A 24,155-nucleotide genomic window follows, 5' to 3' on the forward strand; every position below is an offset into this window, starting at 1 on the left:
CTTGTACAACTTTAATAAGACATCCCAACTCCTGTATTCAATGTTCTGACCAATGAAACCAAGCATGCCAAATGCCTTTTTCACCGCTCTGTCCACCTGTGACTCCACTTTCAAGGAGCTATAAACATGTACCCCTAGATCTCTTTGTTCTGTAACTCTCCCCAGTGCCCTACCATTAACTGAGTAAGTCCTGCCCTGGTTCAATCTACCAAAATGCATCACCTCACATTTGTCTAAATTAAACTCCACTGGCCCAATTGATCAAGATCCCATTGCAATCAGAGATAGCTTTCTTCACTGTCCACGATGCCACCAATCTTGGTGTCATTTGCAAACTTACTAACCATGGCTCCCATATTCTCATCCATATTGTTACTATAAATGACAAAGAACAGTGGGCCCAGCACCGATCCCTGAGGCACACCGCTGGTCACAGGCCTCCAGTTTGAATAGCAACTCTCTACAACCACCCTCTGGCTTCTGTCAAGAACAGTAAGAAGTCTCACAACACCAGGTTAAAGTCCAACAGGTTTATTTGGCAGCACTAGCTTTCAGAGCCCCAAGCCCCTTCTTCAGTTGAGTGAGGACTCGTGTTCACAAACAGGGCATATTCAGACACAAACTCAATTTACAAGACAATGGGTGGAATGCGAATCTTTGCAGGTCATCAAGTCTTAAAGATACAGACAATGTGAGTGGAGAGAGGGTTAAGTACAGGTTAAAGAGGTGTGTATTGTCTCCAGCAAGGACAGTTGGTGAGATTTTGGAAGCCCAGGCAAGTCGTGGGGGTTACAGATAGTGTGACATGAACCCAAGATCCCGGTTGAGGCCGTCCTCATGTGTGCGGAACTTGGCTATCAGTCTCTGCTCAGCGATTCTGCGCTGTCGTGTGTCGTGAAGGCCGCCTTGGAGAACGCTCACCCGAAGATCAGAGGCTGAATGCCCGTGCCTTGATTCATCCATTGTCGTAGCGTCTGCATGGTCTCCCCAATGTACCATGCCTCGGGACATCCTTTCCTGCAGCGTATCAGGTAGACAACGTTGGTCGAGTTGCAAGAGTATGTACCGTGTACCTGGTGGATGGTGTTCTCACGTGAGATGATGGCATCTGTGTCAATGATCCTGCACGTCTTGCAGAGGTTGCTGTGGCAGGGTTGTGTGGTGTCATGGTCACTGTTCTCCTGAAGGCTGGGTAGTTTGCTGCGGACAATGGTCTGTTTGAGGTTGTGCGGTTGTTTGAAGGCAAGAAGTGGGGGTGTGGGGATGGCCTTGGCAAGATGTTCGTCTTCAGCAATGACATGTTGAAGGCTCTGGAGAAGATGTCATAGTTTCTCCGTTCCGGGGAAGCACTGGACGACGAAGGGTACTCTGTCCATCGTGTCCCGTGTTTGTCTTCTGAGGAGGTTGGTGCGGTTTTTCGCTGTGGCGCGTCGGAACTGTCGATCGATGAGTCGAGCGCCATATCCTGTTCTTATGAGGGCATCTTTCAGCGTCTGGAGGTGTCTGTTGCGATCCTCCTCATCCGAGCAGATCCTGTGGATACGGAGGGCTTGTCCGTAGGGGATGGCTTCTTTAACGTGTTTAGGGTGGAAGCTGGAGAAGTGGAGCATCGTGAGGTTATCCGTGGGCTTGCGGTACAGTGAAGTGCTGAGGTGACTGCCCTTGATGGAGATGCGTGTGTCCAAGAATGCAACCGATTCCGGAGACTGGTCCATGGTGAGTCTGATGGTGGGATGGAACTTGTTGATGTCATCATATAGTTGTTTCAGTGATTGTTCACCATGAGTTCAAAGGAAGAAAGTGTCATCGATGTATCTAGTGTATAGCATCGGTTGAAGGTCCTGTGCGGTGAAGAGGTCTTGTTCAAACCTGTGCATAAAGATGTTGGCATATTGAAGTGCGACCCCCACGACTTGCCGAGACTTGCAAAATCTCACGAACTGTCCTGACTGGAGACAATACACATCTCTTTAACCTGTGCTTAAGCTAGTGCTGCCAAATAAAGCTGTTGGATTTTAACCTGGTGTTGTGAGACTTCTTACTGTGCTTACCCCAGTCCAACGCCGGGGTTATAGACGGTGCAAGAGGGAGGATGGACGGGGGATAGAGAAGGGGAGAGCTCAGACCAAAGGATTGAGATGTGTTTACTTTAATGCCAGGAGTATAGTGAATAAAGGGGATGAGCTCAGAGTGTGGATCGATGCCTGGAAGTGTGATGTGGTGGCCATTACGGAGACTTGGATGTCTCAGGGACAGGACTGGATACTCCAGGTGCCGGGATTCAGATGTTTCAGGAAGGACAGGGAGGGAGGCAAGAGAGAGGGTGGAGTGGCACTGCTGATAGGGATAGTGTCACAGCTGTAGAGAAGGTGTATGCTGTGGAGGGATTGTCTACAGAGTCTCTGTGGGTGGAAGTTCGGAGTGGGAAGGGGTTGATCACTTTGCTGGGAGTTTTCTATGGGCCGCCCAACAGTAACAGGGAGGTGGAGGAGCAGATAGGGAAACAGATCCTGGAGAGATGCAGTAATAGCAGAGTTGTTGTAATGGGAGACTTTAATTTCCCAAACATAGATTGGAATATCCTTAGGGTAAGGGGATTGGATGGGGAGGAGTTCGTTAGGTGTGTTTGGGAGGGTTTCCTGACACAGCATGTGGACAAGCCTACAAGAGGAGAGGCTGTACTTGATCTGATACTGACCAATGAACCTGGACAGGTGTCGGATCTCTCAGTGGGAGAGCATCTTGGGGATAGTGATCATAACTCTATCTCCTTTATGCTTGCATTGGAAAAAGAGAGGATCAGGCAAGCTAGGAAAGCGTTTATATGGAGTAAGGGGAAATATGAAGACAGAAGGCAGCAAATTAAAGGAGTAAATTGGAAGGCGGTATTCTCAGGGAAATCTACTGAAGAGAGGTGGCAGTTTTTCAAGGAAGGTCTGTGTAGAGTTCGACAGGACAACGTTCCGAGCAGACAGGGAGGAGGTGGTCGGTTAAAGGAACCGTGGTGCACTAAAGCTGTGCGGGACCTAGTTGAGAAGAAAAGGAAAGCGTACAAAAGGTTCAGAGAGCTTGGCAAAGATAGGGATCTAGATGAGTATACGGCTTGTAGGAAGGGACTAAAGAAGGAAATTAGGAGAGCCAGAAGGGGTCACGAGAAGGCCTTGGCAGGTAGGAGTAAGGAAAACCCTAAGGCGTTCTATAAATATGTGAAGAGTAAAAGGATGAGACGTGAAGGAATAGGGCCCATAAAAGGTGAAGGCGGGAAAATCTGTACGGAACCAGTAGAAATGGCAGAGGTGCTTAATGAGTATTTTGCCTCGGTTTTCACAGAGGAGAAGGACCTGGGTGGATGTACTGCGGGATTGCGGTGGACTGAAAAGATTGAGTATGTGGAATTTAACAAAGAGGTTGTGCTGGAATCTTTGAATGGCATCAAGATAGATAAGTCGCCGGGTCCGGATGGGATGTACCCCAGGTTACTGTGGGAGGCGAGGGAAGAGATTGCAGAGCCTCTGGCGATGATCTTTACGTCATTGATGGAGACGGGGGAGGTGCTGGAGGATTGGAGGATTGTGGATGTGGTTCCTATTTTCAAGAAGGGGAATAGGGGTAGCCCAGGAAATTACCGACCGGTGAGTCTAACCTCAGTGGTTGGTGAACTGATGGAGAAGATCCTGAGGGACAGGATTAATGAGCATTTAGAGAGGTTTAGTATGCTCAAGAATACTCAGCATGGCTTTGTCAAAGGCAGATCGTGCCTTACAAGCCTGGTATAGAGTATAGAGTATAGAAACACAGAGGGACCTAGGTGTGCAAGTCCACAAATCCTTGAAGGTGGCAACACAGGTGGAGAAGGTGGTGAAGAAGGCATATGGTATGCTTGCCTTTATAGGACGGGGTATAGAGTATAAAAGCTGGAGTCTGATGATGCAGCTGTATAGAACGCTGGTTAGGCCGCATTTGGAGTACTGCGTCCAGTTCATTACAGGAAGGATGTGGAAAAGATTGAAAGGGTGCAGAGGCGATTTACAAGGATGTTGCCTGGATTAAGTGGCATGCCTTATGAGGATAGGCTGAGGAAGCTCGGTCTTTTCTCCTTGGAGAGACGTAGGATGAGAGGAGACCTAATAGAGGTATATAAGATGTTGAGAGGCATAGATCGGGTGTACTCTCAGAGGCTTTTTCCCAGGGTGGAAATGGCTGCTACGAGAGGACACAGGTTTAAGGTGCTGGGGGGTAGGTACAGGGGAAATGTTAGGGGGAAGTTTTTCACACAGAGGGTGGTGGGCGAGTGGAATCGGCTGCCGTCAGTGGTGGTGGAGGCAAACTCAATAGGGTCTTTTAAGAGACTCCTGGATGAGTACATGGGACTTAATAGGATGGAGGGTTATAGGTAGGCCTAAAAGGTAGGGATATGTTCGGCACAACTTGCGGGGCCGAAGGGCCTGTTTTGTATTGTAGTTTTTTTCTATGTTTCTATGTTTCTATCTCCACATTCTGTCAAGAAGCCAATTTTGTATCCATTTAGATACCTGACCCTGGATCCAATGAGATTTAACCTTATGCAACAACCTACCATGCGGTACCTTGTCAAAGGCCTTGCTAAGGTCCATGTTGAGAACATCAACTGCACTGCCCTCATCTACCTTCTTGGTTACCCCTTCAAAAAACTCAATCAAATTTGTGAGACATGATTTTCCACTCACAAAGCCATGCTGACTGTCCCTAATCAGTCCTTGCGTCTCTAAATGCCTGTAGATTCTGTCTCTCAAAATACCTTCCAACAACTTACCCACCACAGATGTGAGGCTCACTGGCCTGTAGTTCCCAGGCTTTTCCCTGCAGCCCTTTTTAAACAAAGGCACAACATTTGCCACTCTCCAATCTTCAGGCACCTCACCCGTGACGATCGATGATTCAAATATTTCGGCGAGGGGACCTGCAATTTCCTCCCTCGCCTCCCCAATGTCCTGGTGTTATTCTTTGTTCTTTGTTTTTTGTTCAGTTTACGATTCTCCAGGTCCCTATCCACTGGCGCAAAGTGGATCACGCCCAGAAAGAGCGCAGGCCAATGAGCATATTTAAATTAGCTTTTAAACACGCAAAGCCTGTTCGATTCGCTCAGCTCTCGGGATCTTCCAACCCTCAGCGGCGGCACAGGAATGGCAAAACTCTGTACGGGTCACTAGCGGACACCTGGTGCAGTGGCCATGCCTGGGGGGCTCAGAAACCGTTGAAGCCCCTGAGTTTGGGGACATGGCTAGGCAGTGCCCATCTGGCACATTGGCAGTGCCCACCCGGTAGACTGGCAGTGCCCACCTGACACACTGGCAGTGCCCAACTGGAAGTGCCCATCTGGCAGTGCCTGCCTGGTACAGTGGCAGTGCTCACCTGCATCCTGGCAATGACAGTTGGGCACTGCCAATGTGCTTGGGGCAGTGCAAAGGGGCCTGAGTGGTGCTGTGAATGGGGGCAGAGTGGAGGTTCAGGGCTGGCCCGGGGAGAGGGGGTCGGGTAGGCCAGCGATCTGGGGGCAGGGTTTGGGAAGCCAGCAATCGGGAGAAGGGGGCCAGCGATCGGGAGGCCAGCGATGGCGGGGGGGTGAGCGGCTGCGGTCAGAGATGGGGGGGTCAGTGACAGGGGTGGGGGGTGGGACCGTGCACATGTGCCAATCTCCGCATTGACAGATCAGTGCGTGCGCAGTGAGCCACTCAGCGTGCCGAAACCGGACTCTCCAGCGGGACGAGGCCACGCCTCCCACTTTCCCCTGAGGCTCTCAAAGAACAAAGAAAATTACAGCACAGGAACAGGCCCTTCGGCCCTCCAAGCCTGCACCGAACATGCTGCCCGACTAAACTAAAACCCCCTACCCTTCCGGGGACCATATCCCGCTATTCCCATCTTATTTAAGACGCCCCTTAAAAGTCACTACCGTATCCGCTTCCACTACCTCCCCCGGCAACGGGTTCCAGGCACCCACTACTCTCTGTGTAAAAATCTGCCTCGTACATTTCCTTTAAACCTTGCCCCTCTCACCTTAAACCTGTGCCCCCTAGTAATTGACTCTTCCACCCTTGGAAAAAGCTTCTGACTATCCACTCTGTCCATGCCTCTCATAATCTTGTAGACTTCTATCAGGTCTCCCCTCAACCTCCGTCGCTCCAGTGAGAACAAACCAAGTTTCTCCAACCTCTCCTCATAGCTAATGCCCTCCATACCAGGTAACATCCTGGTAAATCTTTTCTGTACCCTCTCCAAAGCCTCCACATCCTTCTGGTAGTGTGGCGACCAGAATTGAACACTATATTCCAAGTGGCAGCCTAACTAAGGTTCTATAAAGCTGCAACATGACTTGCCAATTTTTAAGCTCAATACCCCGGCCGATGAAGGCAAGCATGCCGTATGCCTTCTTGACTACCTTCTCCACCTGCATTGCCACTTTCAGTGACCTGTGTACCTGTACACCCAGGTCCCTTTGCCTATCAATACTCTTAAGGGTTCTGCCATTTACTGTATATTTCCTATCTGTATTAGACCTTCCAAAATGCATCACCTCACATTTGTCCGGATTAAACTCCATCGGCCATCTCTCTGCCCAAGTCTCCAACTGATCTATATCCTGCTGATTGAGCACTGAGTGCCGGAGATTCCTGAAGCTCAGTACGCCCAAAACAACGGGAGGAAATTCTCCCATTTTCCCACCTGCAGGGCACTGAGATTTTCTTTGCGGAGAATCCTGGCCATGATGTGCTCGAAGATTATCTCCATACTTTAGACACTCATAGATTAATCTGTTCCATTGAAAGTAAATGCTTATTTATCAGTACAGGTAAGGCTTACATTGACACAGCAATGAAGTTACTGTGAGATTCTCCGAGTCACCACACTCCGGCACCGTTCGTGTCAATGCACCTAACCAGCACGTCTTTCAGACTGTGGGAGGAAACCGGAGCACCCAGAGGAAACCCACACAGACACGGGGAGAATGTGCAGACTCCACACAGACAGTGACCCAAGGCTGGAATTGAACCCAGATCCCTGGCATTGTGAGACAGCAGTGCTAACCACTGTGTCACCGTGCTGCCCCGGGTCCCTGGCACTGTGAGGGAGCAGTGCTAACCACTGTGTCACCGTGCTGCCCCGGGTCCCTGGCGCTGTGAGGCAGCAGTGCTAACCACTGTGTCACCGTGCTGCCCCGGGTCCCTGGCACTGTGAGACAGCAGTGCTAACCACTGTGTCACCGTGCTGCCCCGGGTCCCTGGCGCTGTGAGGGAGCAGTGCTAACCACTGTGTCACCGTGCCGCCCCGGGTCCCTGGCACTGTGAGGGAGCAGTGCTAACCACTGTGTCACCGTGCTGCCCCGGGTCCCTGGCTCTGTGAGGCAGCAGTGCTAACCCACTGTGTCACCGTGCTGCCCCGGGTCCCTGGCATTGTGAGGCAGCAGTGCCAACCACTGTGTCACCGTGCTGCCCCGGGTCCCTGGCTCTGTGAGACAGCAGTGCTAACCACTGTGTCACCGTGCTGCCCTGGGTCCCTGGCTCTGTGAGACAGCAGTGCTAACCACTGTGTCACCGTGCTGCCCCGGGTCCCTGGCGCTGTGAGACAGCAGTGCTAACCACTGTGTCACCGTGCTGCCCCGGGTCCCTGGCGCTGTGAGGGAGCAGTGCTAACCACTGTGTCACCGTGCTGCCCCGGGTCCCTGGCGCTGTGAGGGAGCAGTGCTAACCACTGTGTCACCGTGCTGCCCCGGGTCCCTGGCACTGTGAGGCAGCAGTGCTAACCACTGTGTCACCGTGCTGCCCCGGGTCCCTGGCGCTGTGAGGGAGCAGTGCTAACCACTGTGTCACCGTGCTGCCCCGGGTCCCTGGCACTGTGAGGGAGCAGTGCTAACCACTGTGTCACCGTGCTGCCCCGGGTCCCTGGCACTGTGAGACAGCAGTGCTAACCACTGTGTCACTGTGCTGCCCCGGGTCCCTGGCACTGTGAGACAGCAGTGCTAACCACTGTGTCACCGTGCTGCCCCGGGTCCCTGGCGCTGTGAGGGAGCAGTGCTAACCACTGTGTCACCGTGCTGCCCCGGGTCCCTGGCACTGTGAGGCAGCAGTGCTAACCACTGTGTCACCGTGCTGCCCCGGGTCCCTGGCACTGTGAGGGAGCAGTGCTAACCACTGTGTCACCGTGCTGCCCCGGGTCCCTGGCACTGTGAGACAGCAGCGCTAACCACTGTGTCACCGTGCTGCCCTGGGTCCCTGGCACTGTGAGACAGCAGTGCTAACCACTGTGTCACTGTGCTGCCCCGGGTCCCTGGCACTGTGAGACAGCAGTGCTAACCACTGTGTCACCGTGCTGCCCCGGGTCCCTGGCGCTGTGAGGGAGCAGTGCTAACCACTGTGTCACCGTGCTGCCCCGGGTCCCTGGCACTGTGAGGGAGCAGTGCTAACCACTGTGTCACCGTGCTGCCCCGGGTCCCTGGCACTGTGAGGGAGCAGTGCTAACCACTGTGTCACCGTGCTGCCCCGGGTCCCTGGCGCTGTGAGGGAGCAGTGCTAACCACTGTGTCACCGTGCTGCCCTGGGTCCCTGGCACTGTGAGGGAGCAGTGCTAACCACTGTGTCACCGTGCTGCCCCGGGTCCCTGGCACTGTGAGACAGCAGTGCTAACCACTGTGTCACCGTGCTGCCCCAGGTCCCTGGAACTGTGAGGGAGCAGTGCTAACACTGTGTCACCGTGCTGCCCCGGGTCCCTGGCTCTGTGAGACAGCAGTGCTAACCACTGTGTCACCGTGCTGCCCCGGGTCCCTGGCACTGTGAGGGAGCAGTGCTAACCACTGTGTCACCGTGCTGCCCCGGGTCCCTGGCACTGTGAGACAGCAGTGCTAACCACTGTGTCACCGTGCTGCCCCGGGTCCCTGGCACTGTGAGGCAGCAGTGCTAACCACTGTGTCACCGTGCTGCCCCGGGTCCCTGGCACTGTGAGGCAGCAGTGCTAACCACTGTGCCACAGTGCTGCCCCGGGTCCCTGGCACTGTGAGACAGCAGTGCTAACCACTGTGCCACAGTGCTGCCCTGGGTCCCTGGCACTGTGAGGGAGCAGTGCCAACCACTGTGTCACCGTGCTGCCCCGGGTCCCTGGCACTGTGAGGGAGCAGTGCCAACCACTGTGCCGTCCCTTACTTATTGAATGTTGTGGATATGTGTTGGAAATGGTTGGAGATTTTTGGAAGGGGTTTGAGGCGCGATATTGGAATATGTCTTTAAGATTCAGCAACATGACATCACTGGAAGGGAAGAATGTCATGTGATTAAGTTTCAGTTTCTCTGGTTCCTGTCAGCACACACACATTACAGACCTGAACCCTAACCTTCAAACTCAATACAAACACTTCCAAATGATTGAAATCTGCTTCTGTTGTTCAGACAGTGCATTCCTCTCTGTAAGAACCTGTCATAAAATAAAGTCATAAAGCGCAGAAAGGCCCTTCAGCCCATTGAGCCTGCACCAACAGTAACTACCACTAAAGTCACGCTAATCCCATTTTCCTGCACTTGTCCCATATCCTTGAATGATATGATGTTCCAAGTGCTCTCCCAAATATTTTTTAAATGTTGTAAGGTTTGCGGCTTCCACTCCCTTCCCAAGCAGCACATTCCAGATTCCCACCACCCTCTGGGTGAAAAAGCTTCTCTCAGAAACATTCTCCTCATTTCAGAACAGCCGATTATCTGAAATCTGCCTTCTCTGATTCCCAACAGTCTGTCACGAGAAACACTCTGGCCGGAATGTCACTGTCCGTGCCCCCCCCACAGGAATCGGAGCGGGAGAGAGGCGGACCAGGGAAAGGGCCACTGACCTCGGGCAGGATTTTCCAGTTTTCGGACGAGCAAGGCCGGAAAATCCCACCCTTTCTCTTCATTTATCTCAATGAGGACTTTCTTTAATCCTCACTGCGCTGAGGGAAAACCTCAGTGTCTCTCACCTCACCATGGAAACCACCCCATCCCTGGCACCATTCTGCTCTGCACACTGGCGGACATCCTGACAATAGAGCATTCCATATCTGTAATTTAGAGAGGGTAAGATTATATTTCCTGGATAAAATGGTATATCAGCTGGAAGGCACAACTGGTGATATACTTCTATGTCTGCTGCTCTTGTCCTTTGAGGCAGCAGAGATCACAGAATTGGGAGTTACTGTTGAAGACAGGGGCAGCACGGTGACACAGTGATTGGCACTGCTCCCTCACAGTGCCAGGGACCCGGGGCAGCACGGTGACACAGTGATTGGCACTGCTCCCTCACAGTGCCAGGGACCCGGGGCAGCACGGTGACACAGTGATTGGCACTGCTCCCTCACAGTGCCAGGGACCCGGGGCAGCACGGTGACACAGTGGTTAGCACTGCTCCCTCACAGTGCCAGGGACCCGGGGCAGCACGGTGGCACAGTGGTTAGCACTGCTCCCTCACAGCGCCAGGGACCCGGGGCAGCACGGTGACACAGTGGTTAGCACTGCTGTCTCACAGCGCCAGGGACCCGGGGCAGCACGGTGACACAGTGGTTGGCACTGCTCCCTCACAGTGCCAGAGACCCGGGGCAGCACGGTGACACAGTGGTTAGCACTGCTCCCTCACAGTGCCAGGGACCCGGGGCAGCACGGTGACACAGTGGTTAGCACTGCTCCCTCACAGCGCCAGGGACCCGGGGCAGCACGGTGACACAGTGGTTAGCACTGCTGTCTCACAGTGCCAGGGACCCGGGGCAGCACGGTGACACAGTGGTTAGCACTGCTCCCTCACAGTGCCAGGGAACCGGGGCAGCACGGTGACACAGTGGTTAGCACTGCTCCCTCACAGTGCCAGGGACCCGGGGCAGCACGGTGACACAGTGGTTAGCACTGCTGTCTCACAGTGCCAGGGACCCGGGGCAGCACGGTGACACAGTGGTTAGCACTGCTGTCTCACAGAGCCAGGGACCCGGGGCAGCACGGTGACACAGTGGTTAGCACTGCTGTCTCACAGAGCCAGGGACCCGGGGCAGCACGGTGACACAGTGGTTAGCACTGCTGTCTCACAGAGCCAGGGACCCGGGGCAGCACGGTGACACAGTGGTTAGCACTGCTCCCTCACAGTGCCAGGGACCCGGGGCAGCACGGTGACACAGTGGTTGGCACTGCTCCCTCACAGTGCCAGGGACCCGGGGCAGCACGGTGACACAGTGGTTAGCACTGCTCCCTCACAGTGCCAGGGGCCCGGGGTGGCACGGTGACACAGTGGTTAGCACTGCTGTCTCACAGTGCCAGGGACCCGGGGCAGCACGGTGACACAGTGGTTAGCACTGCTGTCTCACAGTGCCAGGGACCCGGGGCAGCACGGTGACACAGTGGTTAGCACTGCTGTCTCACAGTGCCAGGGACCCGGGGCAGCACGGTGACACAGTGGTTAGCACCGCTCCCTCACAGTGCCAGGGACCCGGGGCAGCACGGTGACACAGTGGTTAGCACTGCTCCCTCACAGCGCCAGGGACCCGGGGCAGCACGGTGACACAGTGGTTAGCACTGCTCCCTCACAGTGCCAGGGACCCGGGGCAGCACGGTGACACAGTGGTTAGCACTGCTCCCTCACAGTGCCAGGGACCCGGGGCAGCACGGTGACACAGTGGTTAGCACTGCTGCCTCACAGTGCCAGGGACCCGGGGCAGCACGGTGACACAGTGGTTAGCACCGCTCCCTCACAGTGCCAGGGACCCGGGGCAGCACGGTGACACAGTGGTTAGCACTGCTGTCTCACAGTGCCAGGGACCCGGGGCAGCACGGTGACACAGTGGTTAGCACTGCTGTCTCACAGTGCCAGGGACCCGGGGCAGCACGGTGACACAGTGGTTAGCACTGCTCCCTCACAGTGCCAGGGACCCGGGGCAGCACGGTGACACAGTGGTTAGCACTGCTGCCTCACAGTGCCAGGGACCCGGGGCAGCACGGTGACACAGTGGTTAGCACTGCTCCCTCACAGTGCCAGGGACCCGGGGCAGCACGGTGACACAGTGGTTAGCACTGCTCCCTCACAGTGCCAGGGACCCGGGGCAGCACGGTGACACAGTGGTTAGCACTGCTCCCTCACAGTGCCAGGGACCCGGGGCAGCACGGTGACACAGTGATTAGCACTGCGGTCTCACAGCGCCAGGGACCCGGGGCAGCACGGTGACACAGTGGTTAGCACTGCTGTCTCACAGCGCCAGGGACCCGGGGCAGCCCGGTGACACAGTGGTTAGCACTGCTGCCTCACAGTGCCAGGGACCCGGGGCAGCACGGTGACACAGTGGTTAGCACTGCTCCCTCACAGTGCCAGGGACCCGGGGCAGCACGGTGACACAGTGGTTAGCACTGCTCCCTCACAGTGCCAGGGACCCGGGGCAGCACGGTGACACAGTGGTTAGCACTGCTGTCTCACAGTGCCAGGGACCCGGGGCAGCACGGTGACACAGTGGTTAGCACTGCTCCCTCACAGCGCCAGGGACCCGGGGCAGCACGGTGACACAGTGGTTAGCACTGCTCCCTCACAGTGCCAGGGACCCGGGGCAGCACGGTGACACAGTGGTTAGCACTGCTCCCTCACAGAGCCAGGGACCCGGGGCAGCACGGTGACACAGTGGTTAGCACTGCTCCCTCACAGAGCCAGGGACCCGGGGCAGCACGGTGACACAGTGGTTAGCACTGCTGTCTCACAGTGCCAGGGACCCGGGGCAGCACGGTGACACAGTGGTTAGCACTGCTGCCTCACAGTGCCAGGGACCCGGGGCAGCACGGTGACACAGTGGTTAGCACTGCTCCCTCACAGTGCCAGGGACCCGGGGCAGCACGGTGACACAGTGGTTAGCACTGCTGCCTCACAGTGCCAGGGACCCGGGGCAGCACGGTGACACAGTGGTTAGCACTGCTGCCTCACAGCGCCAGGGACCCAGGGCAGCACGGTGACACAGTGGTTAGCACTGCTCCCTCACAGTGCCAGGGACCCGGGGCAGCACGGTGACACAGTGGTTAGCACTGCTGTCTCACAGTGCCAGGGACCCGGGGCAGCACGGTGACACAGTGGTTAGCACTGCTCCCTCACAGTGCCAGGGACCCGGGGCAGCACGGTGACACAGTGGTTAGCACTGCTGTCTCACAGTGCCAGGGACCCGGGGCAGCACGGTGACACAGTGGTTAGCACTGCTGTCTCACAGTGCCAGGGACCCGGGGCAGCACGGTGACACAGTGGTTAGCACTGCTGCCTCACAGTGCCAGGGACCCGGGGCAGCACGGTGACACAGTGGTTAGCACTGCTGCCTCACAGTGCCAGGGACCCGGGGCAGCACGGTGACACAGTGGTTAGCACTGCTGTCTCACAGTGCCAGGGACCCGGGGCAGCACGGTGACACAGTGGTTAGCACTGCTGTCTCACAGTGCCAGGGACCCGGGGCAGCACGGTGACACAGTGGTTAGCACTGCTCCCTCACAGCGCCAGGGACCCGGGGCAGCACGGTGACACAGTGGTTAGCACTGCTCCCTCACAGTGCCAGGGACCCGGGGCAGCACGGTGACACAGTGGTTAGCACTGCTCCCTCACAGAGCCAGGGACCCGGGGCAGCACGGTGACACAGTGGTTAGCACTGCTCCCTCACAGAGCCAGGGACCCGGGGCAGCACGGTGGCACAGTGGTTAGCACTGCTGTCTCACAGTGCCAGGGACCCGGGGCAGCACGGTGACACAGTGGTTAGCACTGCTGCCTCACAGTGCCAGGGACCCGGGGCAGCACGGTGACACAGTGGTTAGCACTGCTCCCTCACAGTGCCAGGGACCCGGGGCAGCACGGTGACACAGTGGTTAGCACTGCTGCCTCACAGTGCCAGGGACCCGGGGCAGCACGGTGACACAGTGGTTAGCACTGCTGCCTCACAGCGCCAGGGACCCAGGGCAGCACGGTGACACAGTGGTTAGCACTGCTCCCTCACAGTGCCAGGGACCCGGGGCAGCACGGTGACACAGTGGTTAGCACTGCTGTCTCACAGTGCCAGGGACCCGGGGCAGCACGGTGACACAGTGGTTAGCACTGCTCCCTCACAGTGCCAGGGACCCGGGGCAGCACGGTGACACAGTGGTTAGCACTGCTGTCTCACAGTGCCAGGGACCCGGGGCAGCACGGTGACACAGTGGTTAGCACTGCTGTCTCACAGTGCCAGGGACCCGGGGCAGCACGGTGACACAGTGGTTAGCACTGCTGCCTCACAGTGCCAGGGACCCGGGGCAGCACGGTGACACAGTGGTTAGCACTGCTGCCTCACAGTGCCAGGGACCCGGGGCAGCACGGTGACACAGTGGTTAGCACTGCTGTCTCACAGTGCCAGGGACCCGGGGCAGCACGGTGACACAGTGGTTAGCACTGCTCCCTCACAGTGCCAGGGACCCGGGGCAGCACGGTGACACAGTGGTTAGCACTGCTCCCTCACAGTGCCAGGGACCCGGGGCAGCACGGTGACACAGTGGTTAGCACTGCTCCCTCACAGTGCCAGGGACCCGGGGCAGCACGGTGACACAGTGGTTAGCACTGCTCCCTCACAGTGCCAGGGAACCGGGGCAGCACGGTGACACAGTGGTTAGCACTGCTGTCTCACAGTGCCAGGGACCCGGGGCAGCACGGTGACACAGTGGTTAGCACTGCTCCCTCACAGTGCCAGGGACCCGGGGCAGCACGGTGACACAGTGGTTAGCACTGCTGCCTCACAGTGCCAGGGACCCGGGGCAGCACGGTGACACAGTGGTTAGCACTGCTCCCTCACAGTGCCAGGGACCCGGGGCAGCACGGTGGCACAATGGTTAGCACTGCTCCCTCACAGTGCCAGGGACCCGGGGCAGCACGGTGGCACAGTGGTTAGCACTGCTGTCTCACAGTGCCAGGAACCCGGGGCAGCACGGTGACACAGTGGTTAGCACTGCTCCCTCACAGAGCCAGGGACCCGGGGCAGCACGGTGACACAGTGGTTAGCACTGCTCCCTCACAGTGCCAGGGACCCGGGGCAGCACGGTGACACAGTGGTTAGCACTGCTCCCTCACAGTGCCAGGGACCCGGGGCAGCACGGTGACACAGTGGTTAGCACTGCTGCCTCACAGAGCCAGGGACCCGGGGCAGCACGGTGGCACAGTGGTTAGCACTGCTGCCTCACAACGCCAGGGACCCGGGGCAGCACGGTGACACAGTGGTTAGCACTGCTGCCTCACAGCGCCAGGGACCCAGGGCAGCACGGTGGCAGAGTGGTTAGCACTGCTGTCTCACAGCACCAGTGACCTGGGTTCGATTCCCAGCTTGGGTCACTGTCTGTGTGGAGTTTGCACATTTTCCCTGTGTCTGCGTGGGTTTCCTCCCACAGTCCAAAGATATGCTGGTTAGGTGTTGCAACTGGGGGAATTTCACAGTGACTTAATTGCAGTGTTAATGTAAGCCTTACTTGTGACTAATAAATAAACTTGAACTTTAAGAGATGTATGTGAAAATTATTTCCTGTTTTGGTCTTTATGTTTTTGTGTGTTCTGATCTTCAGTTTCCAACCTCCAAAGACCTTCAGCTCCTGCAGCCGACAGGATTATGAGGGAAGCCTACTCGTTGGCCGAGGGAGTTGTCTCTACAATCGGCCGAATGTTGACCAGCTGGTCGGGGGCCCTGAGTGTGGCAACCTGTACGTGGAGAGAGGGGAGGAGTGTGACTGCGGCAAACCTGCGGTAAGGTGCAGTCAGAGAGTGATGATATAGAAGAGTTCTTTGTGGCAGGCTACAGGTGATGGTGTTATAGCTAAGGGCCAATCAGAATCAGGTCAATATTTCACCTGCTGAGCTATGTGCATCGGACATTCAGTGATGCTGGGTCCAGAATGATGGACCTAACTGAGCTTTACAAGATTGAGGGGCTTAGACAGGACAGCCAAGAAAGACCTGATTCCCCTGGTCGAGGGGGCAATGACCAGGACACTGGTTTAAAGCGATTGGTAGAATCCGGAGACATCCGGAATTCACTGTCCAATTGATGAGACTGAAACTCAGGGTACCTGGATCTGGTATCTGAAGTGATGTAACCTGTGAGGCAATCGACCAGGACTGGAAAATGGGATTAAAATGAACGGCTAATTTCTTTTATCTGCCCAACACAAACACAATGGGCTGAATGGCCTCTTTCTACAGTTCTGTGTGGGGGTGTGAAATGGTCAGGAACCTTGGGCTATCTTAGCCTGGAGGTGATGTGAGAAACTTGCACGCAGCTAAAGGATTCATTTGCAATGCCAGAGGAATTCAGAGTTTGCCTTATGATGGAGGCTGCTATGCAAGCTTTGATGGCCACATGCGCCTCGGGAAATCCAGTGATGTCCTGAGTCCTTTAACTCTTTCAGGAATAGTGCAGAAGTGCATGGATTCACTATCCCATTTCCAGATGGAGCAATGCAGAGGTGAGCAGCAGGTTGGGAGATTTCACACATCGCTCCAGATGTGCCCTGGAATGGGGTTTGGAATGCAGGTCACCGTCTTCCTGATGGGTGCCCATCACCTGCTGGGTTCAGCTCACCCCCCGCATTCACATCACATTTCACATATCAGAAGCGCGAGCAAGCTGGGAGAGAGTGGGTGTGGATACAGATGTTGGGAATTGGGACTGGACCAGCTGGGAGGGAGTGGGTGTGGATACAGATATTGGGATCTTGCAGTGCTCCAGCTGGGAGGGAGTGGGTGTGGACACAGATGTTGAGATCTTGCAGTGCTCCAGCTGGGAGGGAGTGGGTGTGGACACACATGTTGGGATCTTGCAGTGCTCCAGCTGGGAGGGAGTGGGTGTGGATACAGATGTTGGGATCTTGCAGTGCTCCAGCTGGGAGGGAGTGGGTGTGGATACAGATGTTGGGATCTTGCAGTGCTCCAGCTGGGAGAGAGTGGGTGTGGATACAGATGTTGGGATCTTGCAGTGCTCCAGCTGGGAGAGAGTGCTGCTCTATAAATGACTGCTATCTGACAGGCAGAAAATTTTCAACATTTCCTCTGTTCTTTCTTTCTGAGTTGCTGATTTTCCGATTGTGAGATGTTGTTCCACTCACTGGAAGTTTCTGTTTTTACTTTCCCCTCAGGAATGTTCCGATTTCTGCTGTGAGGCTTCGACTTGTAAACTCAAACCTGGTGCACAATGTTCATCCACTGGTGCATGTTGTAAGAACTGCCTGGTAAGACCCGACTGGATCATTCTTCATATGAACGTACAGATAGATGAACATATGAAATAGGAGCAGAAGGAGGCCATTTGGCCCCTTCAACCTGTTTCACCATTCAATAAGGTCATGGCTGATCTATCTGTATCCAGTTCCACATTTCCACCTACCCCGATAACCTCTGATTCCCTTTGTCTCGCAGGAATCTAACCACCAGGCAACTGAAAACAGATGGACTCTGGAGGAATACAGAGAGAGTAGGAAATAACTCAAATGGGAAGTTAGAAAGGCAAAAAGATGTCACGAAATGTTCTTGGCAGATCGGATTAAGGAGAATCCTAAGGCATTTTATTCATTTGTTAGGAACAAAAGAGTTGTCAGGGAAAAAGTTGGACCTCTCAGGGACAAAGGAGGGGAATTATGCTCAGAACCCAAGGGAATAGGGGAGATCCTAAATGAATACTTTGCATCGGTATTCACAAAGGAGAGGGACTTGTTGACTGGGAGTGTCTCAGAGGGAGGTGTTGACCCGTTAGAGAGAATCTCCATTACAAGGGAGGAAGTGTTAGGTTTTTTAGGTAACATTAAAACTGACAAATCTCCAGGGCCTGATGGCATCTATCCTAGACTGCTCAGGGAGACAAGAGATGTAATTGCTGGGCCTCTGATAGAAATCTTTGTCTCTTCATTGGACACAGGTGAGGTCCCTGAGGGTTGGAGGATAGCGAATGTGGTACCATTATTTAAGAAGGGTAGCAGGGATAACCCGGGTAATTATAGGCCAGTGAGCTTGACGTCCGTGATAGGGAAGTTGTTGGAGAGGATTCTTAGAGACAGGATGTATGCGCATTTAGAACGGAACAATCTCATTCGTGACAGACAGCATGGTTTTGTAAGAGGGAGGTCGTGCCTTACAAATTTGGTGGAGTTTTTTGAGGAAGTGACAAAAACGGTTGACGAAGGAAGGGCCATGGATGTCGTTTATATGGATTTCAGTAAGGCATTTGACAAAGTCCCTCATGGCAGGTTGGTTAAGAAGGTTAAGGCTCATGGGATACAAGGGGAGATGGCGAGATGGGTAGAAAACTGGCTTGGCCACAGGAGACAGAGGGTAACAGTCGAAGGGTCTTTTTCCGGCTGGAGGTCTGTGACCAGTGGTGTTCCGCAGGGCTCTGTACTGGGACCTCTGCTATTTGTGATATATATAAATGATTTCGAAGGAGGTGTAACTGGTGTTATCAGCAAGTTTGCGGATGACACGAAGATAGCTCGACTTGTGGATAGCGATGAACATTGTCGAACAATACAGCAGGATATAGATAGGCTGGAAAATTGGGCGGAGAAATGGCAGATGCAATTTAATCCAGATAAATGCGAAGTGATGCATTTTGGAAGAACTAATATAGGGGGGAGTTATACAATAAATGGCAGAGCCATCAAGAGTATAGAAACACAGAGGGACCTAGGTGTGCAAGTCCACAAATCCTTGAAGGTGGCAGCACAGGTGGAGAAGGTGGTGAAGAAGGCATATGGTATGCTTGCCTTTATAGGACAGGGTATAGAGTATAAAAGCTGGAGTCTGATGTTGCAGCTGTATAGAATGCTGGTTAGGCCACATTTGGAGTACTGCATCCAGTTCTGGTCGCCGCACTACCAGAAGGACGTGGAGGCTTTAGAGAGAGTGCAGAGAAGGTTTACCAGGATGTTGCCTGGTATGGAGGGTCTTAGCGATGAGGAGAGATTGGGTAAACTGGGGTTGTTCTCCCTGGAATGACGGAGAATGAGGGGAGACTTAATAGAGGTGTACAAAATTATGAAGGATATAGATAGGGTGAACAGTGGGAAGCTTTTTCGCAGGTCAGAGGTGACGATCACGAGGGGTCACGGCTTAAGGTGAGAGGGGCGAGGTATAACTCAGATATCAGAGGGACGTTTTTTACACAGAGAGTGGTGGGGGCCAAGTAGGGTGGTGGAGGCAGGCACGCTGGCATCGTTTAAGACTTACCTGGATCGTCACATGAGCATTCTGGGAATGGAGGGATACAAACGAATGGTCTAGTTGGACCAATGAACGGCACAGGCTTGGAGGGCCGAAGGGCCTGTTTCCTGTGTTGTACTGTTCTTTGTTCTTTGTTCACCTCAGCCTTAATATTCAGTGAGGGCGCCTCCATCACCTCCTGAGGCAGAATGTTCCAGAGTCACACAGTCCTCTCAGAGGAAAACAAGTCTTCACCTCTTTCCTAAAGGGCAACTCCTAACTTTAAAACAGTGCCCCCTTGATCTGGAGCCACCACAAAAGGAGACATCCTTTCCACATCCATCATTCAGGATCTTATAGACTTCATTCAGACCATTGCTCACTCTTCTAAAACCCAGTGGAACCAGGCCCGGGCTTGTTCATCCAACAGTAAGAATCCTCCAGTAGCAAGGGTTTAATAAAAATCCTTTATTACATAACCACTTGGCCACACTCTGGACTCGGCCTGCCCCAGTCACCATCTCCTTCCTGTTCCTACTGGCTCAGCTGGTCAGCTACCAATTTGGCATGTTTCACTACGACTCTCACCAACTATTACAGATGCACCATAGAAAGCATTCTTTCTGGTTGTATCACAGCTTGGTCTGGGCTCCTGCTCCGCCCAAGACCGCAAGGAACTACGAAAGGTCGTGAATGTAGCCCAATCCATCACGCAAACCAGCTTCCCATCCATTGACTCTGTCGACACTTCCCACTGCCTCAGCAAAGTAGCCAGCATAATTAAGGACCCCACGCATCCCGGACATTCTCTCTTTCACCTTCTTCCGTCAGGAAAAAGATACAAAACTCTGAGGTCACATACCAACCGACTCAAGAACAGCTTCTTCCCTGCTACTGTCAGACTTTTGACTGGATCTACCTTGCATTAAGTTGATCTTTCTCTACACCCTCGCTATGACTGTAACACTACATTCTGCACTCTCTCACTTCCTTCTCTGTGAATGGTATGTTTTGTCTGTATAGCGCGCAGGAAACAATACTTTTCACTGTATGTTAATACATGTGACAATAATAAATCAAATCCAAATAATTCCAGATTTTTTTTTTTGAATTCAAATTCCACCACCTGCCGTTGCTGGATTCGAACCTGGGTCCCCAGAACATTAGCTGAGTTGCTAGATTAATAATCTTGTGATAAAACCACAAGGCCATCACCTCCCCAGTTAAACTGCTGTTCTATCTTTGTCCTTTTCCATGATGATGCTACTGTTCCTCTCCTGAACCAGAACCTCAGATTGCATCAGGAAACCAGACTAATCCCCAACAACTTTTCTACTTTTGGCATGAATGTGAGGATAGGAGACATCGCTCCAAGAGTGATTCCCCTGGCAAATTAGGGATCTTTTACAGTAAAACAAACTTTATTTAATTACACAGCTTTAGTATAACTCTAACAAATGAAGCAGCTTAATTATTATCCATTGAACAATATTAAAAAAAGAAACAGTTCCAAATGAGCAACATTCTTCTGTCTTTATACAAGCCCCAGCCAGACAGAAAGCTGTTTCTCTGTGACAAAATTAGCTCCACCCATTGACCACATTCTCACATGACCCTGTCAATCAACCTAAACAAATAGCCGAGGGGAAACCTTCATCGATAAACAAAAATCCAATTGCTCCATCCTAAGTAAATACTACATGAATAAAATGAGTAATTATCCCGCTCTCCCAACATCTGAGGTGTATTCCCTCCAAACATACTGACTGCCTGTAGAAACTGAATTTTAAAACATTCCTCTTAAACATAAAGTATATGAATAGCCCACTATCATCACACCTCCTCCTTAAAAATGAACCAACAATATGAAAAGATGGCCTCATTTTTCTAAAGCCTCTAATTTTCTTCACACTATTAATGCTCTATGAGGTCTTATTACATCTAAGCATGCAAACTTAGCAGCAGAATAGCCCAGTTCAGTCTTTCTTTTCCAATGTTGAATGTTCTCTCCTTTCACATCCAAGTTGTGATGAAGCATCTGCAATCTTGGAGTACTGTGTGCAGTTCTGGTCCCCACATTACAGGAAGGATGTGGAGGCTTTGGAGAGGGTGCAGAGGAGGTTTACCAGGATGTTGCCTGGTATGGAGGGGAGATCCTATGAGGAGAGGCTGAGGGATTTGGGATTGTTTTCGCTGGAAAGGCGGCGGCTAAGAGGGGATCTTATTGAAACATATAAGATGATTAGAGGTTTAGATAGGGTGGATAGTGATAGCCTTTTTCCTCTGATGGAGAAATCCAGCACGAGGGGGCATGGCTTTAAATTGAGGGGGGGTAGTTATAGAACCGATGTCAGGGGTAGGTTCTTTACCCAGAGGGTGGTGAGGGATTGGAATGCCCTGCCAGCATCAGTAGTAAATGCGCCTAGTTTGGGGGCGTTTAAGAGATCCGTAGATAGGTTCATGGACGAAAAGAAATTGGTTTAGGTTGGAGGGTCACAGTTTTTTTTTTTTTTTAACTGGTCGGTGCAACATCGTGGGCCGAAGGGCCTGTTCTGCGCTGTAATGTTCTATGTTCTATGTTCTATCACATTCTCTCCTGCTTTAGGGATAGTGTTGAAATTAAATGGCTGGGATAATAAGTTCCATTTAAACAGTCTGGCATTTTTACTTTCAAACTTCTCCAGAAACCTCAGTGGATTATGGTCAGTGTAAATAATTGTCTGATGAATTGCTGACAACATAAATGTTAAAATGATGCGATGCCAGCACCAAACTCAATGCCTCCTCCTCGATGGTTGAATAGTTCTTTTGATAAAAATTTAATTTTCTGGAAAAATAACTCGTCTGTCTTTCTATCCCTTTGTCAGCTCATTGTAATGGTTTTGCACGAACACCCGCTTCTTGCTTCAATGGCCACCTGGAATTAGTCTGCTTAGTGTCACCTAAACTGGTGCAGCAATTAACACTGTTCTCAGATTGTCAAACGCCTCCTAACATTCAGACATCCACTGACATTTCCTGAGCTTTTTCACCACTTCAGTCAGTGGAGCAACCACACTGCTAAATTCAGGCACAAAGTTCCTGTGGAAACCACCCACGCCCAGGAATCTCAGCACTGAGAGCCACAGAGTCATCGAGGTTTACAGCATGGAAACAGGCCCTTCGGCCCAACTTCTCTTCTTATTGATGGAATTTCTCTTCCACTTTACGTGGGAACACCTATCCATGTCCAATTGTGTCGCTTAAGAATATGATTTGGGCTTTTGCGACTTCACTTCTGGGAAAGTTTACCACCAAGGCCAACTCCTGGAGTCAATCAAACAAGTCCATTAAATGTTCCAAATGTTCCTTCCCAATCTGACTGAAAATCATGAGATTGTCCATGTTCACTGCACAATTATTTAGTCCCGAAATGACCTTGCTGGTTAGTCTTTGGAAAGCTGCTGCCACATTCCCCATTCCAAGTGGCGTGACTTTAAACTCACACAGACCGTTTGGTGTCACAAAAGCCAAAACCTCCTTTGCCTTTCCCGATAAAGATCATTGCCAATATCCTTGAAATAAGTGAAGTTTGGAAATGGAATTGACCGTCCCACTTTTTAACACAGTCTTCCAATCGAGAAATAGGGTACAGATCGTAACCACACTGGCTTTTCTATACATAACCATCGAGTACCATCTGGTTTTGGTACCATCATGATGGGTGAGTTCCAATCGCTCAAACTCACCTCAATGATATCATTCTTAAGCATGCTTTCAAACTCCTCTTGAACCTGCGCCAACTTTAGTGGATTGAATCTGTCCGGATGTTGCTTAATTGGAACAGCATTTCCTCCATCTGCTTCATGCACAGTTACTTCTTCTCAGCTCATTCCCACATATAACTCGATGTGATTGCAACAACTCTTTTTTGGTCATTTTGACTATTCTCTGGAAGGTAATTTCTCCCAATTTCTGATTACTTCCTCATTGTCTAATTTCATCATCTGCATTTGCGTCTTCACTCTGAGTTGAAACAAACACATCTTCCTTCTGCTTTCTTTCCTGATCCTTCAATCTGATCCTTAGCGAATAATTCATCTCACTTCATTTTCTTTTAATTTGGTAAGACCCACTATTACTCGCTGAGTAATCACCCACCATTGGTACAGTTACACATTTTTGATCTCTAATCTGCTTCTTGACACAGAGATTAGCACTGCTGCCTCACAGCGCCAGGGACCCGGCTTCGATTCCCGGCTTTGGTCACTGTCTGTGTGGAGTTTGCATGTTCCCCCGTGTCTGCATGGGTTTCCTCCCACACTCCAATGATGTGTGGGTTAGGTGGATTGGCCACACTAAATTGCTCCTTAGTGTCAGGGGGGCTAGCTGGGGTAAATGCATGGGGTTATGGGGATAGGGCCTGGCTGGGATTGTGGTCGGTGCAGACTCGATGGGCTGAATGGTAGAGATTCTCTGATTCTATGATTTTTCGTCACGTGCTGTCTAGCCATTCACCAGCCCAAATCTTTCCCTAAAGTTTGACACATGGTCCAATAATGTCGCCTCAGAACGCTGACTTACCAATTTCTCCTTCATAATTTAAGTGGTCCTCTTACCTCATGACTAAAAATTATTCTGAATGGACTGAATTTAGTTGATTCAGTCGGTGCATCCCAAATGGGAGAAAGTACAGATGGAATTCCTTTATCCTAATCCTCTTGGTAATCCTGGCTATAGGCCCTCAACATGGTCTTTTAAGTTTGATGCCACCATTCCGACAATCCCTGTGATTCGGGATGGTACACAGTTGGAGTCATAGGCTGGAATTTTACTGGCACACCCGCTCCGGAATCGGGACAGGTGCGGCTTGCCCGAGCGAGGTCGAAAAGTACCGGCGAAAGAGTCATAGAGTGATAGAGCACAGAAACAGGCCCTTCGGCCCAACCGGTCCATGCTGACCATGGTGACCTCCCGACTAGTCC

The 24,155-nt window shown here is 52.6% G+C and overlaps 1 protein-coding gene across 1 annotated transcript in view; it reads left to right on the forward strand.

Annotated features, from left to right (window-relative positions):
• LOC144481001 (disintegrin and metalloproteinase domain-containing protein 12-like) overlaps positions 1 to 24,155 on the forward strand; it is a 189,672-nt gene that overhangs the window by 107,492 nt on the left and 58,025 nt on the right. Inside the window, exons 12-13 of the mRNA XM_078200663.1 lie at positions 15,570 to 15,747; positions 17,136 to 17,228. Of these exons, the coding sequence (XP_078056789.1) occupies positions 15,570 to 15,747; positions 17,136 to 17,228 (271 nt within the window). The remainder of the gene's footprint in view (positions 1 to 15,569; positions 15,748 to 17,135; positions 17,229 to 24,155) is intronic.

Source organism: Mustelus asterias, chromosome 1, assembly GCF_964213995.1.
Source record: "Mustelus asterias chromosome 1, sMusAst1.hap1.1, whole genome shotgun sequence".
Lineage (NCBI taxonomy): Eukaryota > Metazoa > Chordata > Chondrichthyes > Carcharhiniformes > Triakidae > Mustelus > Mustelus asterias.